General features: G+C 34.8%; 2 protein-coding genes across 5 annotated transcripts in view; one reads left to right on the top strand and one right to left on the bottom strand.

The window, feature by feature from the left end:
• LOC119835633 (nuclear hormone receptor FTZ-F1) overlaps positions 1-12,153 on the top strand; it is a 74,026-nt gene extending 61,873 nt beyond the window's left edge. For 2 of the 4 annotated variants that reach the window (XM_038360581.1, XM_038360579.1), the window contains 6 exons: positions 1,475-1,733; positions 1,921-2,021; positions 3,610-3,752; positions 5,346-5,405; positions 7,166-7,216; positions 7,490-12,153. In XM_038360581.1, coding sequence (XP_038216509.1) covers positions 1,475-1,733; positions 1,921-2,021; positions 3,610-3,752; positions 5,346-5,405; positions 7,166-7,216; position 7,490 — 615 coding nt within the window. In that variant the 3' untranslated portion in view covers positions 7,491-12,153. Of the gene's footprint in view, positions 1-1,474; positions 1,734-1,920; positions 2,022-3,609; positions 3,753-5,345; positions 5,406-7,165; positions 7,218-7,489 lie in introns of those variants that run through there. The other 2 variants (XM_038360582.1, XM_038360580.1) reach the window with 2 other exon arrangements.
• A 210-nt stretch (positions 12,154-12,363) lies between these two features.
• Positions 12,364-16,429, bottom strand: LOC119835635 (3-hydroxyacyl-CoA dehydrogenase type-2-like). Its single transcript, XM_038360583.1, has 6 exons — positions 16,201-16,429; positions 15,911-16,075; positions 15,487-15,651; positions 14,897-15,025; positions 14,464-14,572; positions 12,364-12,618 (listed from the first exon to the last, which is right to left on the bottom strand). The coding sequence occupies exons 1-6, from the start codon at positions 16,207-16,209 to the stop codon at positions 12,428-12,430; spliced, it is 768 nt and encodes a 255-aa protein (XP_038216511.1). The 5' UTR covers positions 16,210-16,429; the 3' UTR covers positions 12,364-12,427.
• Between the last annotated feature and the right edge of the window lie 412 nt (positions 16,430-16,841).

Below are 16,841 nucleotides of genomic sequence, written 5' to 3'. Positions count from 1 at the left end.
ACGCAATGACGTTGATATCACGTCAATGGTCGATGTACACATGGACTTTGTATGGGATACCTACAAAACCAATTGAGTATTTAATGGGTTCCCTCAATCTATTCATACAGTCAATAAGCCAGTTTCAAAGTATTACTTAAATATTGCGTATTAATAAATATTTGACAATACTTATATACACGTTATTTTTCTAAGTGAGATTAAATTATTACATTCTATTTGTTACTGAAAAGTCGTGCGATTTCGCTCTTTCGCCTTTCTATATCATTATAGCCCGTTCGTTAAAGACATTAGCCAAGCCTTAGTTTCAAAACCGCTTATGATAACGTTGAAGCTGGCAAATTTACCGCCCTACAAAATGTTTCATTATAATGGTTTAGATTGGTATTTCATAATTGCGTATGTCCATTTAAAGCCTCGGTTGTAAAGTCAAAAAAATTTAAAACCAAACCAATAAATAATTCATTCAAATCCTAGTTTTCTGTCAAATAATAATTAAACGTAACAAAAAGTTTGGACGTAACTAAACAAAAAGGTTTGTTCAATATCTTATGTAACAGACCGCGATTCATAAAGTTATGTATAGAGCTTGACAAAGCCGTATTCTATTAAATTGAAGTGTTTGTATGGTATCTGGCACTTTACTCGTCGCCGCGACTTTGACCCAGATCATAAGCCGAGTACGGACATCTCAAGCCAAGATAGCTGACCCAAGAGAATGCTAGTTAACTACACTAGTTCAAACATTCATTGGCATTTTGTTTGGTATCAGAGTCGGCATGCAAATGTGTACACACTTCATTTCTTGGTTCATGAACTCGATCTTTTTTAATCACATCTACGTCGTCAAGTTGACCTATAATTTTTTGAACATACAGATGCCAGTTTTAAAATCGGCTTGAGTTAATTTATAATTTAAAATGCAATAATTTCAAAATACAAGTACAGCTATCGAAGGCAACGTAACAGTTTTTGAAGACCGGATCTTGATGACCCGTTCTTGATAGACATTGAGTAAGCGCTGCGGTGGCGCAATAAATTTGAGCTCTAAATTCAGTTATGTCGTTTCGTAAACGACAAATTTGCTCGTTCATACAGCCCTATACACTAATGTAACTAGACAAAATGTGGGTCAGAGCTGAGCCGTGAGCCGCTCGCGTCTGTCATTCGGTTCGAGATAACACAGAAATTGCTAATATATTCAACGACGCGAATTCACCGCTGCACTTAGTGAAACTAACGTAACATTTGCAATGAGTAAAATAATGTTTTCGCGTCACACACGGTGCTATGAGCACGGCCGGTTCCGATGTCCCTGGTTGTCTGGTAGTATGTCTCAATGGATACGGCGCGCGTGTGTGCTTGTGTGCACTAGCGAATGTCTGGCCGTCGTATTCCAGGAATGTCTTCGTCCAAATGTGCGCGCATTTGCCGAAGGTAGGCCGCATACAGCAATGGTGAACGTTTTCCCCAGGTCGACGATCAAATGAAGCTCCTGCAACACTCGTGGTCCGACATGCTGGTGCTGGACCACCTGCACCAGCGCATGCACAACGGCCTGCCCGACGAGACAACCCTGCACAACGGCCAGAAGTTCGATCTGCTGTGCTTGGGCCTCCTCGGCGTGCCCTCCCTCGCCGAGCACTTCAACGAGCTTCAGAATAAACTCGCAGAACTCAAATTCGACGTACCTGACTACATCTGTGTCAAATTCTTGCTACTGCTTAACCCTGGTTAGTACATTCCTTACGTCATATTTTTGTTAGGTATATACTGTTTTACTCGCCTGGCCCTATGCGAATTGATTGTGTTTCTGTTTTATTTATTTTTTTTTTTTTTAAGTTTTGTATATGTGTGTATATTTTGAAGTGGTACGATATTGATATAGTATTTGTTTGAAGAGTGTTCTTGGGGTTTCAGACGTGAGGGGTATCGTAAACGTGAAATGCGTGCGCGACGGCTACCAGACGGTACAGGCTGCGCTTTTGGATTACACGCTCACCTGTTATCCAACGATACAGGTAACTATTTTCTTACTTTTCCTCAATTTTGAAGGCCCTTGAACCTATTTTTAAGGGCCGGCTATGGCTCCGGGTTATGTCGGAATCTTAATGAAGGTAGGGGACTACCGAATAAACTAAATTAAAGCGGTAGATGAGGCATAAAAAACTGAACACATATAATGTTCCCTCGAGTGGCTTTCAGTGGCGGAGTCACGGGTATTGTTTAGAATCCGCGACTAATAAAAATACGAAAATATTCAAATCACAATGATATGTAAAGAATTTGCTTAAATACTTTATTCTTTGTATGCAAAATAATGTCTAGTAATACATTTTATATAAGCTATATAACGTTTTTCATAAAAGAGTAATCAACTTCTTGATTCAACGTTTGCACTAATCGAAATACGTCTATCTTACTTGGCCAATTGATTGCAAAGATCAAATCAAACATTCTGCGCTGAATTAATATGTAACATCTCATCTAACACAGCTGGAAAAATATATCATAACGTAATTTTAGCTTCAAATTGCATGAGAAATTTTTAAATGTTCTATTGCATTATAATAATTGCATAACCGCACGATTAGCTTGCACATAATGAAGGTAGAACTAACAATTGTTTACGAATTCGAAAATTATGTATAGCCACAATACAATTGCTATTATAATATAATAATACGCACAACATGCATACATAATTATTTATTGAGTTAATATCGATACCGCTCCTATCACTAAACTGATTTGCTATGTGGTGTTACACAATGCAAAGCTTTCGTATAACGTTTTATTCAAATTTAAATTGAACACAGAATGTGATATTAAAACCGTAAGCCGAAAAATGGGTCACTGAAAACGCGCGAGAACATTCACCGGGCGGGTTTAAATAGACGTTTTGTCTTTTTCGAAAGCACTACGAGTATCATATACGTTACAGTTTTTGTGTCAATCCATCGCGTAAATTGTATAGACCTAACGAGTAGGTACAACATCATTATGCATTTACAAAGCATGTGCTATTCGTTGCTAGCAACATTGTTAGATAAAGACATACACATCAATGTAATCCCGCGGAATGTATTAACATAGTCGCATTGATATAAATAACTAAAGTTCTTTATTGTCTCGGCCAGTAATTACATTAAAATAGCAAAAAGATAGCTTCAGTGTAACTAGAAAGTTTGCGGTAAAACACATTACAGGTGGCGTGTTAAAAAAATCGATAGGTTCGCTGTAACAAAGCGAAACATGTACATGTTAGGATGAAATAATCCGAATTAACATAATATTGTGCACTGGAATTGCCAGTTAGGTAGCTGAGCGAAACAGGATATTGGCTCCTAAGTTACATTTTCACAAGAATCATAAACGGCTATGAAAATTACGCTTTAAAATTATATTTGAAAAATATGCGGCTAAAAATAGGCAAACGCCTACAAAATCTTATCGAGTATTGTTATAAATTACGAAATAAAACATTCTAGTTTTATAAATTTTTGTTGTGAGACTTTTTTTTTGGTGACCTAGACGGTCACCCTGAATAACTTTAAATAGATCGTTCAGTTGCGCGATATATATATAAAGTTCTCGTATTATTTTCAGGATAAATTTGGCAAATTGGTCATGGTGGTGCCAGAAATCCACGCCCTCGCGGCCCGAGGGGAGGAGCACCTGTACCAGCGGCACTGCGCCGGGCAGGCCCCCACACAGACGCTCCTCATGGAGATGCTGCACGCCAAACGCAAGTGAGTATCCATAATAGAAAGCTCTAGACCTTTCCGGAATATTCCAGAAATATTTACTTTTTTTTCTGGAAATGTTTACTAAAATTTTGGATGTTGTGATGTTATAAGTGTAGCGCTCTTTCAGAATTTTGAATTAATGTTATCTTAAAGTTATTTAATTAGGAAATAAATATATATCCCTTGAACAGATGGCTCTATAGTTGCCTAGTCTCTATGGAAAAAGGACCTCATAGTAATGACGTTATGAAAAAAGTAAAAATAGCTATATAATAGTTATTTAGGAAATCTTGTTTTCATACAGTATCACACTGAAAACATACTCGATAACTCGACTTTATTAGTTCTGCACTGTATCCCGAGTCAGTTATTATTCAAATATTTTTTTTGTTAAAAACAAAGGAAATATAAAAATAAATGAAAAGTATCATCCCATTATTATAGTCTTAATATAGTTTCGCGATAATGACGTCATTCAGTTGTACACGATACACGATACTCGTTAATTAAATTGTTAGGCGATAACCTACTTTACATTACAGTAGTTTTTTGTCGAACAATGTGAACTTTCAACTGAAAATACATTTTATATATAAAACCAGAATATCTACTATCACTATATTATATTATTACTAGCTGCGCCCCGCGGTTTCACCCGCGTAAGTCCGTATCCCGTAGGAATATCGGGATAAAAAATAGATGTTGGCCGATTCTCAGACCTACCCAATATGCTTACCAAATTTCAGAGGAATCGGTCAAGCCGTTTCGGAGGAGTTTGGCAACGAAAACTGTGACACGAGAATTTTATATATATAGATATATATCGATATATCTGTTATTATATTGTACTTGGCGAAATATGAAAATAATTATTCGTTATAGGATTAATTGTTTTCCTAAAAGGACATGGTGGGAGTAAATCCGCTTATATTGAGTGGGATTTATTTAACTCATACATTATTATCTATATAAAGTAAAGTAATCTTAACATCTTTTATTTTATATAGATGGAAAATTTTCATATAAATAGGTATATTTTTAGATAATCAATAAGTTACTAATGATCTAAAAAAAAAAAGTTTTAGTTTTACAATTTACACATATTGAATTATAAATCAGTCAAAATATTACTCTAAAACGGGGATTTTCTAGGATGTTATAATAATTAACACTCAAAAAAATTATATCAAATATTTTAACAATTTTGTCAATTGTCTAATACAGTTTTGCTGACCTAAAACTCTAGCAAGGCCAAATAACCTTTCTATATCAAATTGAAAAGTTACATAATACGAGCTATAGACTAAGTCCCAATACAGTGTACAGTGTCCCAGTACAGGTGTTGTAGTAACTCTAAGAATTATCCATCGAAACATTATAACATCCAACATGCCATTTCAATACTTGATACTTGCGTTATATTAAATTCGTTCAACTTTGCTCAACACAAGTGTACAAGGAAATCTGAGAGTGTCAAAGAAAAATAAAGACAATGACAATGCTAATTAGTCACGTATCACATGTTAGTTGTATGTCTAATTTGGAACAAAAACGCCGAGTATCGTATGAGATATGCAGTAATGTGTCTCTTTCTAGGCCAAATGGAGGCGAGATGGTTAACCGGAGTGCTGAGCACACATCAACTTTAGACCGATTGTACGTTATTTATTTATAATATTCATATCGTTGTCTTATCTATTATCCCACGCGATAGGGTTGCCAGTGTTCTTCTATATGAGAGCTTGGTTGAAATTTAATTTAATTAAGGAATGTATCATCATTTGTTTTATAACTTACACAATGAATATTATTTCAATGTTTAACCATTTTCTAAAGCGCCTTTGCCTTAATTCAATGTTGTCTTTGAACAGTAATAATCGGATTACAAATTGAACATGAACTTAATTAGAACATAATTATACGTATAAATGTGCTAAATTTATACTTAACTATTTAAAATAGATGAAATAGTATAATAGATGAATGAAACATAAGCAAATTTGGCATGCATATTATATTATACGTGAAACTTCATTTTAATTTTCTCCGAATAATATTCTTTGCATACACTGGCAACTTTATTATTTTCGTTTGCTTTATTTATATCCCGATAATTGAATGTAATGAATCGCTATACATTATGGTTTTGCATTTCACAAACATCGCTTTTATTAAAATGTAATTAACTGAATCAAACATGAGATGGTATTTTAATATTTCTGCAAATACGGTATAGATTAAATTTAAATCTCATTCAGAATTCATATTTCAATGCCGACAACAATTTGACATTATACATAGGAATAAGTGAATTATATAAAATAATATAATATTTTACGTCAATATAAAAATAATTTCGTATTCGTGAAATGCAAGGTCTCTTCAGGATTATTAGTTCTCTATAAATATATTTAGACACTTCACATACGGTAACAAAAGTTTCAACTGAGGGTTATTACTAGTTATAACTGTAAAACATTACCAGCATATAATATAGAATGTGCTTATGATACAGTTATTTTACACAGATACACAATATTTAACAATTATACATATACTCAACTTCGTGAAAGAGCCTTTTATATAAATGTAGGACAACTTTAACAAATACAGCGGTTGATATTAACAGCCGTTGATTCGTTAAATGGGTTACGTGGGATTATAGGTGAAGAATATGATAAAATAGATTTATAGAACGCGCTGATAGCACGCAATCCGATTGTCGCCCTCGATGATTGTATATCTATGAACGTTGTATTTGAATAAGCATTGTAATGGAAAACTATTTGTTGCAATCCCATCATGACGAAAGCGGGTTACGGTAGTCATGGTTACCGTAGCTACTCAGCACGAATGAAATACAATAGACGTTGGCCAATCTATCAGTTACATGTTGTTCACAACACGATGGATGTGCCAATTATAATTGAGTTGCTGACTTTTACTTATTGCATTTATAATAAAACAAACAGATTCGCATGTGTTTCTGCTTACACTGCTCTTTACACTGATGCGGTTATATTGCGATCTTATATATAAAAATACAAAATCGTCGTTCTAAATCGACGCTATCCGAATAAAATTGGACAGAAATAAATTTGAAGTGGTCCAAATCGTGCAACCTTGATCTATCGACCGAACAATAGCGGGAAGCCTTAAAAATAATATTGCGGTCGTGTTCGGTTTTGGTTTGGCTGTTAGAAATAGATTATTATTGAACATACTGGATATTGTGGTGGGATATTTCGGGAACTTATTTTAAACTAATTGATTATGACAATTCGGCGTATGATTAACTTTGAAATATGAATTCTTACGTTAATATATGCGGTGGTGCGGCAAAGCTGCCGCATGTGGGACCTTAACTAAATGACGATACCGTCGACATTTGATTCTCATGACTCTGTCTGTGTCAGGTGCGGTGGTTTCCTGCCAAACGACACGATTGAGCCGCATTCTCCTATATAGTAAGCATTCAATACCTCCGAGACTGCACCAATATTGCACTATACTTAAAACAGCACCACCACAATGGCACTAACTACCTGTGTATATATTAACGGTTGTAGCAATGCGGCTCAAACGTACGACACTGCACCTAACAGATACGCTTCGCAATAACTCGCACATCTAACACTCGGTGAGGGAGTGGTTGGCTCGTCAGCGTTATCCGTTCTAACCAACGTGCGCATAGCGCAGTAAGACAACAATTGAACTCACGCCATTCGTTCTGTTTGCAGATCTTGAAACACCAGTGACGGGGAGCAGGTCGTCCACGCGATCGAGACTCCCCCATCAAGCGAGATAGCTTCTACAAAATATTACTTATTGTTAATATAGATTTAGATGGTAACTTGGTGTGTGATTAAGCATATAAGTTATTGCCGAGCGCCGGCGTCGCCGCGCGCGCCTAGTCCCATACAGTTATACAAATTATTTATCTGCCTAATCTGTGTAACATATGCAAATATTTAACGTTCCGTTTCGCGTAGCTACGGTTTATTTATTGTGCAGTCTATGTATCGTTGTATCAAAATTGTGTAAGTACCGATTTTATATTAGCTCGTCTTAATTCCGGTGCGTAGTGAAAGGGAAAAATATTACTATACATATTTTAGGAAAACGTCTGTGATTTTTATCGAAGAAAATTGATGAACCATTTTAATGTTAGTTGTGTGATGTATAAATGTTAGTGTTTATATCGCTTTACCTAACTACGTGCGGGCCCGCGCATACCTTTCAACTAATTACTTACTACATTACTGTTATAAATACACGTTTAATTCTCCTTTTTAAGTAATGCACTATGGTTGAGCATATAGTGAGCGGTCACGTGTCTAGGTGAAGTATGAATTGTTAAAGTAGTTATTGGGCTGAATATATTTCAGATTTTATTAAGAGTTGATATTTTAACATAAAAATCTCTATGTATTATCACTATAATATACTAATAAGGACTAAGTAATTAATGATCGCAATGAGATCGTGTTTAAAGTTTACATTTGTTCATCGATGTTTTAAATTTAATCTAAATGTTGTATAAAATTTAATGAAATATATATATAAATATATATTATCGGCCGTACCAGTACAAATGAGTATATACTTATAATCTTTGTAAATATTATAAAATAGCACATAACAGTGATTTACGCTACTTCTATTGTTGTAATTATGTAAAATATTTCTGAACATACGTGCAAAAGCCTTAAAAATCATAGATTTTTAAAAAAAGATGGGTACTAGCGTCAAATGGCCTGCGGCCGAGGAGACAATGTATTTTTATACAGCATATTGTTCTTTATTAACATATATAATATGTTAACTGAAAGTACATTATTTCGTATTTTTCTAACATATAGTGTAATGTAATCGAAAATTTTGGTCAACTTGTAAAGTGGAAAAGGATATTGTATTTAATTATAGTTAAACCGTTAACATTATTTTATATATTATATCTCGTATGTACATATGTACGTTGCAAATTTGATTTGAAAACGTTTTATTTTTGTATTCATTTGTCGGATAAGGTGTGGACGGCCGTCGGCCTGCCTCCGTGAGCGAACGCAGGAGGGAAGCGGGCCTGGGCCGGAAACGAAAAGATTTTAGTTAATGTGATCGACGGTTTGTTTTGGAGTCGTTATAAAGTTTAGTTTACCCATTAATTATTGCACCAAGTGCGTATCTACGGTAGGCCGCATCAACGAAAAGTACATATTAGACGTTATTGATTAATATTTCTTCATTATTTTCCTCTCGTGGCTCTTAAGCTTTTGTATTTATATAGATAGAAAGGTTATGGTACCGCGTTTGTCTATATACCGTCCAGTCAACTGAAATTTATTAGTCAAAAACGTGTTTAACGTGTTGATTCCGATGAATTGCGGATTTATTTGTATCATTTGTTGGCATTCATTGGTACACTGATACCGGTTCGGGGAGGTTCGGCTTTACACGGTTATTGGATCAAAGCATACGTCTAAATCAATTATTGAAAGTTCCTTATAATGTTGTCGGTACGTTTTTATCAATAGTTACTTATGAATGTTTATCGATATTGACTTTGAAAATATTCGAAATGTGAATATTCCACTATTTCATTTCCCATATTATACGTATTATGGTTTTTTTTTTACATGAATTAGTAGAATTGTTTTGATTATACAGATTTATGGAAACGTTAGAAGTCGACACAAAGAAGCGGAAACCCCATTGTATATGTATATATATATATCTGAACTCTTGAAGCTGTGGTGTAGCAAGTGTATTATTGTAGAAGCAAGCGCAGGCGACCGTTACCACTCTAGTGGCATATTACAAGTAATTTAGTTTCAGTTAACGCTTAGAGAGGTCTGTTCGAAGAGAACACAGCTTCGTGAACGCTTTATGGGAGGCAAAGCTGATCTGTGATGGTATGACGTAGTTAGGTACTTTGAAGGCTGTGGGTCTGTCCAAACTTTGGCAAACACGTTATTTTCTGTCCACTGCAAGTGTTTACCCTTCGGAGTGTAGTAATTTGACGCGTTTTGCACTGCTCGAGCGACTCTTCCTACTTCATTATATTAGTTTTGTGCTCTGCGCACACGTTACCATTTCTACAGTATTTTTAATTATACACTAATGCTTTGTATCACGTTTTCGTAAGACATTCGATTTAACAACAGATTCTCTGATACCTAATCGACTACTAATGAATTATTATCTATGTAAATCCTTTATACAATTTATATTAAATGACAACTTGGATGTTTATAGATGAAATATTTAATAGCATCGCAGTATTTAATTGTATAGGTGTATAAATATGACCATGTATATATTTCAAAACAGATATATGAATAGTATTTTAATTAGTTGTACGTATTGAATGGAATATTGTGTGGGTAACCCGCGTCAGCTACAAATCAGAGTCGTGTGCCATTAGTTAAGTCCTGTACAGGGTCCGCGGTGGAGTCCCATCTCTGAAGCCCTCTCGGTGGCTCGCGATCGCTCGCGGCAGGAGAGTAGACAATAACAGCTCTAGGGTGCCAGTGTTCATTCTAACTTTAATTAGACGATCCAAACGCCACTTTATTTTACCCGCTTTACTATACTTGGATTACCTATGATTTTAATATTTAATCGATCGATATAGATTATAAATAGTTTATGCTTGTAACGTTAAACTACTGTGTACGCGTAAGTTAGGTTGTAATATACAGCGTATGTTGTAACTAGTGTTTTTGTAAGTAATATCTATATTTATGAATTATAATAAGTGTTTTATAACGTCGAGCGGCACGAACGGTGTTTCTTGGTACATGTACATTTCGTTTCGGTGGTGAGGAATACAGATGCATAGCAAATAGGCGTTGGTAACTCGCGGTGTGATGCGGTTGGTCGGGATGGGGCGGCTGTTTGTTCGCTCAGATTCGTTCGTTGGTGCCGGCCGCGTGCCGGGACGTGCACTTCACGAGATCTCTTCGCTGGCTATGCATCGAACAGCATACAGCACGTCGAATATGGATTATCCGTAACATTTCATGTATCAACTTCACTGAGGCCGTGTAGTGTTTAGTTAGTCTCGCAGGCCCGCGAGGAGATCGCGTGCGCACAGTGCGCACAGCGCGCACAGTGCGGCGCGCCGAGGCGGTGGCACAGTCTCATCATCACACTCTCACTGGACGGTAAACAATTTGACGCCGAGTTATCGATGGCTGAGTGGTCGTATGCGTCAGACACATTCCAAAATAACACTAATCATAACATAATAACGCGCGTCAACAAACGCGTTACAATTTGTAAGTTAACCACTTTGTTGTTCATTAACGATAAGTTAGTTTTAATCTCAGTCGATGTTGTTTACTTTAGTTTGTGTATAGTATTTTCATTTAAGTTAATGTGAGGACGACGTGAATTTGAGCGAATCGACAGGCCTAAGCCTGGGTTCACACTAGCTGTAAATTTATGAACCTAAGTGATTTTTTCTGTTGCACCTTAGTTTGTTTCGCGAGCCGTGTTAGTTATATGATATCATCATTGTACATATAGATAGGGCGAGGTACACAGAATTCAATTAATGTTGTTAAATTTAATGATGGCGCTGACAGAATACCACTGTAACATTGTCGCATTCGCTGTTTATACATAACCGATACGATAGACACATAATTAGGTACTTCTGTTCGTTATAAGTGTTAACTGTTGTGGACCTTAGTCCCTCGATGTTCTCTAATTGGTTATTGTACGGCCTCCGTGAGTCGAACCGCTCCTCACGACGGGAGGAACACACCCTCGCATCTCGGTCGCACGACCGCTGTAATTGTATAAAATAAGTACACAAAGTTCTGCCCGTAAGGCACATTGTAAGGCTGCTCCTTTGTTAACTGAACGTTTGGACGTAATGTACAAAACTTCTATCTACCTTATACATCACTTCAGACATCACGCACTGGTTTTCTCCGAAACGTCGTAGCGTTCATCGATCACAGCACCCCCATAATGGCTAATTAATTATTTAATGTAAATACTAAGGTAATCCGCGTCGAGTTATACATATCGGTAAAGTTGTGAACGCTTCAGTTAAAAGATGAGCAACCGCGATATAGTAGCCGCAGTTGTACCGTGTCATTACCTCACATATTAACGTCTTTTTGTACATTTTAAAATAGTTATTGTTATCGCTAAATCTTTATTGTCTTCATTATGTTTCGAGGTGTTAAGTTAAAAACTGCATACGCGAGATCTATTTTTAGATGTCCACTTAGATACATATATGTGGCGGTGTAAAGATGTCGCCCGCGCATTCAGTGTATTTATTTTCATGGTGTTTAATAAATATTGTGAGACGCACGACGCGTCGGCGACGGAGGACAGCGCCCGTCGTCGCCCGTTATTGTAGAAATAAATAATATTTTCGTTTAAAGTGGCTTTTCTTTCATCTTAATAACCACGTTGAATTATTTTTGACGTAGTTATTCACGCAAAACCCTACAATTATTACAAGGAAAACTGTGCGATAGAACGAAAGAAAATTTTGTGATTCTGAAAAGCCTTTAGAAGGAAGTACCAACTTGATATGATACAAAAAACTCGGAACATCTGTTATCACATCAAGATAAATGAAACACAAACATTAAAAAGATATAACATCTATATTATTCCATTAACATGTGTATAACAAAAAGAGTATGCTTAGACTAAGGCTGCATCCTCAAGGAGCCGTCCAATCTTATGGTCTCTCCGTTGAGCATCGGATTCTGTATAATGCTTTGCACGAGCAACGCGTACTCGTTGGGTTGTCCCAAACGCGCCGGGAACGGTACTGTTGATTCCAGCTCTTTGATTGCCGGCTCCGGCAACAGTTCTATCATTGGTGTTCGGAATAGACCTGGAAATTTACGATCGAATAACCTTCACTGGCACTATCGGCCCTAAAGTGTGATAATGTGTGATGTATGCTAAAATTTTTAACAGATTTTCATGAAATTTTAACATGAAGAATTTCAAATAAACCAACCATGGTTTGGTTGATCGTTCTTACATAAAATAAATCTTCTAAGTGAAGATACTATGAAGAGGCACAAGTTTGTGAATTTGTAATGTATGAAACGGATGAAAATTTATATGGCAAATGCAAAGTCAGGGGCGCAAAAATCGTAATGAAAAATATACCCACTCTTGAAAATTAATAATAGATTTTTGTTCAGCCTAAAAAATTTTTTAACATATATATTTTATATATTGTGCATTAATCTTATATATATATATATATATAATTGGAATCTCGGAATCGGCTCCAACGATTTTCATGAAATTTAGTATATAGGGGGTTTCGGGGGCGATAAATCGATCTAGCTAGGAATCTTTTTTAGAAAATGTCATATTCGTGTTTTTTTTAACAAATAGGAGGCGTTTGAGTAGTCCCAATTTATTATGACTCTTGCTGACATCTATTGGCGAATAATAATACTATAAATGCGAAAGTTTGTGAGGATGGATGCATATGTATGTGTGCGTCTGTTACACTTTCACGCAAAAACTTCTGAACCGATTGCAATGAAATTTGCTTCGCAGATAGCTGGCCAACTGAAATAACACATAGGCACTTTTTATACCGATATTCCTACGGGATACGGACTTACGCGGTTTCAACCGCGGGTCACAGCTAGTTAACTATATACTAGGATAAAAGTCTTTAATATTATTTGTATATAAATTAAATTTAGGTTAAAATTGCAATGCGAAATTTATCAGTACAATTAGCAGGATGTGAATGATAACAATGTTGTACCAAGAACAACACACAGAGATAAAATATGCGTGGCCAATTCATAACAGAATGTAACGAATCCAAACAAAATTCGCATATATACATACATACATTTTGCATCCTTCGCGAATTGTCTTAGCAAATAGTGCAAAAAGAACTATATATAACTTATGGGAGGACTCTCTCTAGAAACTATGGATACAAAATATATGTAATATTTTTAAAAGTGGGTGTGTATTATTTATACTAAATCCAAACACTTCAGAAAAATCAAAACCTTATCTACAAATGGCAAAAAAGAGAAAAAAATAGGAATGAATATAAAAACTTTAACAAAGTATCACATGGGTTTATTAATCATAAATATTATATATTAATCTAGAAACACAAAATATTATATGAAAGAGTAACCAACAAAGAAACAAGCGATAGATCTATTCATTCACCCTAACCGACTACACTTTTTAAAGGATGACTTTAAATTGACTGCATTATTCAACATTTTTTAAAGTAGATAATTGTTATTATTTGCTAAACAAAACTGCCTATATAGGTTAAAAATATGCAATTAATTTAAATCTGCCTTTTAGTCAATTCGCATAAATCAATTCTATAGCTGCAGCGCTAACTTAGCCATTTTCGATTAATCTTAAGGTGTACCTTATTAGGATAATGTGATGAATCTGATTAGAAATTATAAAATAGCCACTCAATAAGATTTCATAGCATAAATTATTTTACACCCCATATAAGAATTAGACTATTTAATTTATGAATTAGTTTAGATTGTATGAGAAGTGTTTGTGAGAATTAATTGATTCATCCAGAAACCAAATAGATAATGATATGCTAGCAATTCACAGTATGGATGATTTGTGAGTAGACAATATGTAAATTATGTTTGTTCTTAGACCTGATCAGTAGATCATAACTAAATACTACAATGCAAAAACAGTAACATACCTGGTGCTATAGTGACCACTCTTATTCCTTGCTTTGAAAGATCCCTCGCGATTGGTAAAGTCATACCCACTACTCCTGCTTTTGATGCAGAGTATGCCGCCTGTCCAATCTATAAAAATAAAATACAATTGATTTAAAATATTATGACATACAACAACAGGCATTTGCTCTGAGTGGAGTATGGGTATGCGTTACATCTATTTCACTGATTAGCTAAATTAATTGGCAATTGTCTTGGATTTATATATTTCGTTTAAACATAAGGGTTATATTTGTACAACAAAATTTTACATATTTGTTGCTATTACAAAACATCTATAGCAATTTGTATTAAATCTATATTTGTGATACTGTATTACTACCTGGATAGAGAAGCCACGGAATATAACTAGTAACTCATATGGGAGCATATTTTAAAGATTTTTCTACTTACTTGGCCATCAAAAGCAGCTATACTAGCTGTGTTGATTATGACACCCCTTTGGCCATCTGCATTTGGTGCATTCTTGCCAATGAGACCAGCCACAAAGCGAATTACATTGAATGTTCCAATTAAATTCACCTAAAAATGTATAATGATTATAAGTAATAACTTTTTCTTTTGTGAATGACATACAAGTAAAGTGCGCTGGTTAGTAATCCTAATACTGCACAATTTTAACAATCCAAGATTTAAAAATCAAAATTAACCAAGACAGCCTTTCAAATAAAAACATATTTATACTAAACATAATATGCTTTTGCTTTTCATGTTCAGTATAGATTTGATATAAGTTTTATACTATCTATCGAATCATTTTTTTTTCCTTCTCAGCATGGTGGTATATCAAACTAAAACATTTATTTATTGAATTTCACTTCTAGAAGTGCTTTTTAAATGTCATAACATAGATTAATATTTATTGTTAATCACCAATTCCGACTTCTACAGTGAAGAGATCTGTAGTTGCTCTTTTAATACCATGTCTTCATATAATCATATAATTATTAATATAGGTTTTAGATGGTAAATCAAAAGCATACCTCAATGGTTTTTTGGAAAGCCTTCAAATCAAATGGTTGATTCTTCTTGAAATTATATATTCTAGAGGCAGTGGCAATGCCTGCGCAATTAACCGCTACATCTAATCGCCCGAACTTATCAACTGTCGCTTGTAATGCATTCTTAACATCACTTTCTGATGTAACCTGGAAAGAAATCCCAATAGTTCTACTCTAGGTAGTAGTTTTGGTAGTGGACCTTGAACGACTTATTTCAAATGTACTGTACACAAAAAATTTCGTAAAAATTATTTAAGCCTTTTCCAGGACTTCTAGTGGTTAGATTTGAAGAATATGCTCATATATTTAGAATATCATTTTAATACATATTTTCTTAATGGATTGATACTTCCTATTAGAAACGCAAATCAACAAATAATTAATAAGATATGAATGGCCAACTTACGTCAACAGGAACAAATGCTGCATCATTTCCTAATTGTTTAGCAAGATTGGACCCTGAACTGGAGGGCAGGTCACAGATTACAATACGCCCTCCTTGCTTTACTAAATGTTCCGCAGTCGCTTTTCCAAGACCCGATGCGCCGCCGGTAACCAACCCAACTAAACCCTAACATCAAAATAGTTTATATGAAATATAAGGAAGTCAAACTAGAGAAACAAATAATCATAATTATTTTATGATGACTTCTATGTAGATTACTTCAAGTTAACATTACATAAATTAATACGAACCTTAAACATTTTTAAAACAAAATATTTAAACACGTGCGAAAACCGAAGAGGTGTTAAAGACGAATTACGCAATACTCCCTAAATGGACTTTGAGTTATGATTGTAAAACAGCTAATACAATTGAAAATTTGTTATCAACATTTAAATAAAAACCGCTTTTATGTACATAACATTCAATTAAACTGTTGTGATTAATTGTGCTATTGTATTGTCTATACCTACCTACTTTTAATTCTATCATTCGTTGACAGCTGACACTGAAAGATAGACGTCTAAGTCATGTAGACTTCAAAACAAAATAATATCATGGTTGAGACGCACTATATTATAGCATGACATGCGGCTTGACGTTTACATTGAAGGAAATAAAAGTGAGTACCTACTGAAAACACAAACATGGAATTTATTACGAAAACTTATTTTTTGTCTAGAAAAATAATAAAGTTTATTAAATATCAAGATAATACACCAATTACATAGTACTGCAGACTTTTGTTACAATACTGTTTTTATTTTAATTAAATTTTGAACAATTTATAGAAAACTGTTTTAATTATGCGGTAGAATGTTACTAAGCTCTTATACACAATTAATCTACAATATACGGTTATATAAAGAAATAGTTTCACACAGGTATACAT

The sequence above is a fragment of the Zerene cesonia genome, chromosome Z (genome assembly GCF_012273895.1).
Source record: "Zerene cesonia ecotype Mississippi chromosome Z, Zerene_cesonia_1.1, whole genome shotgun sequence".
NCBI lineage: Eukaryota > Metazoa > Arthropoda > Insecta > Lepidoptera > Pieridae > Zerene > Zerene cesonia.
The sequence above is the reverse complement of the archived record's forward strand: the minus strand, read 5'-3'. Positions and strand labels throughout refer to the sequence as shown.

Bases quoted from the DNA above. Each gene is read 5' to 3' on its own strand.
- LOC119835635 (XM_038360583.1), bottom strand. The intron at 15,652-15,910 runs GTAAGTTGGCCA...ATTTCTTTCCAG, and splicing joins CAGCATTTGTTCCTGTTGAC to GTTACATCAGAAAGTGATGT. The intron at 14,573-14,896 runs GTAAGTAGAAAA...TTATTTTTATAG, and splicing joins TAGCTGCTTTTGATGGCCAA to ATTGGACAGGCGGCATACTC.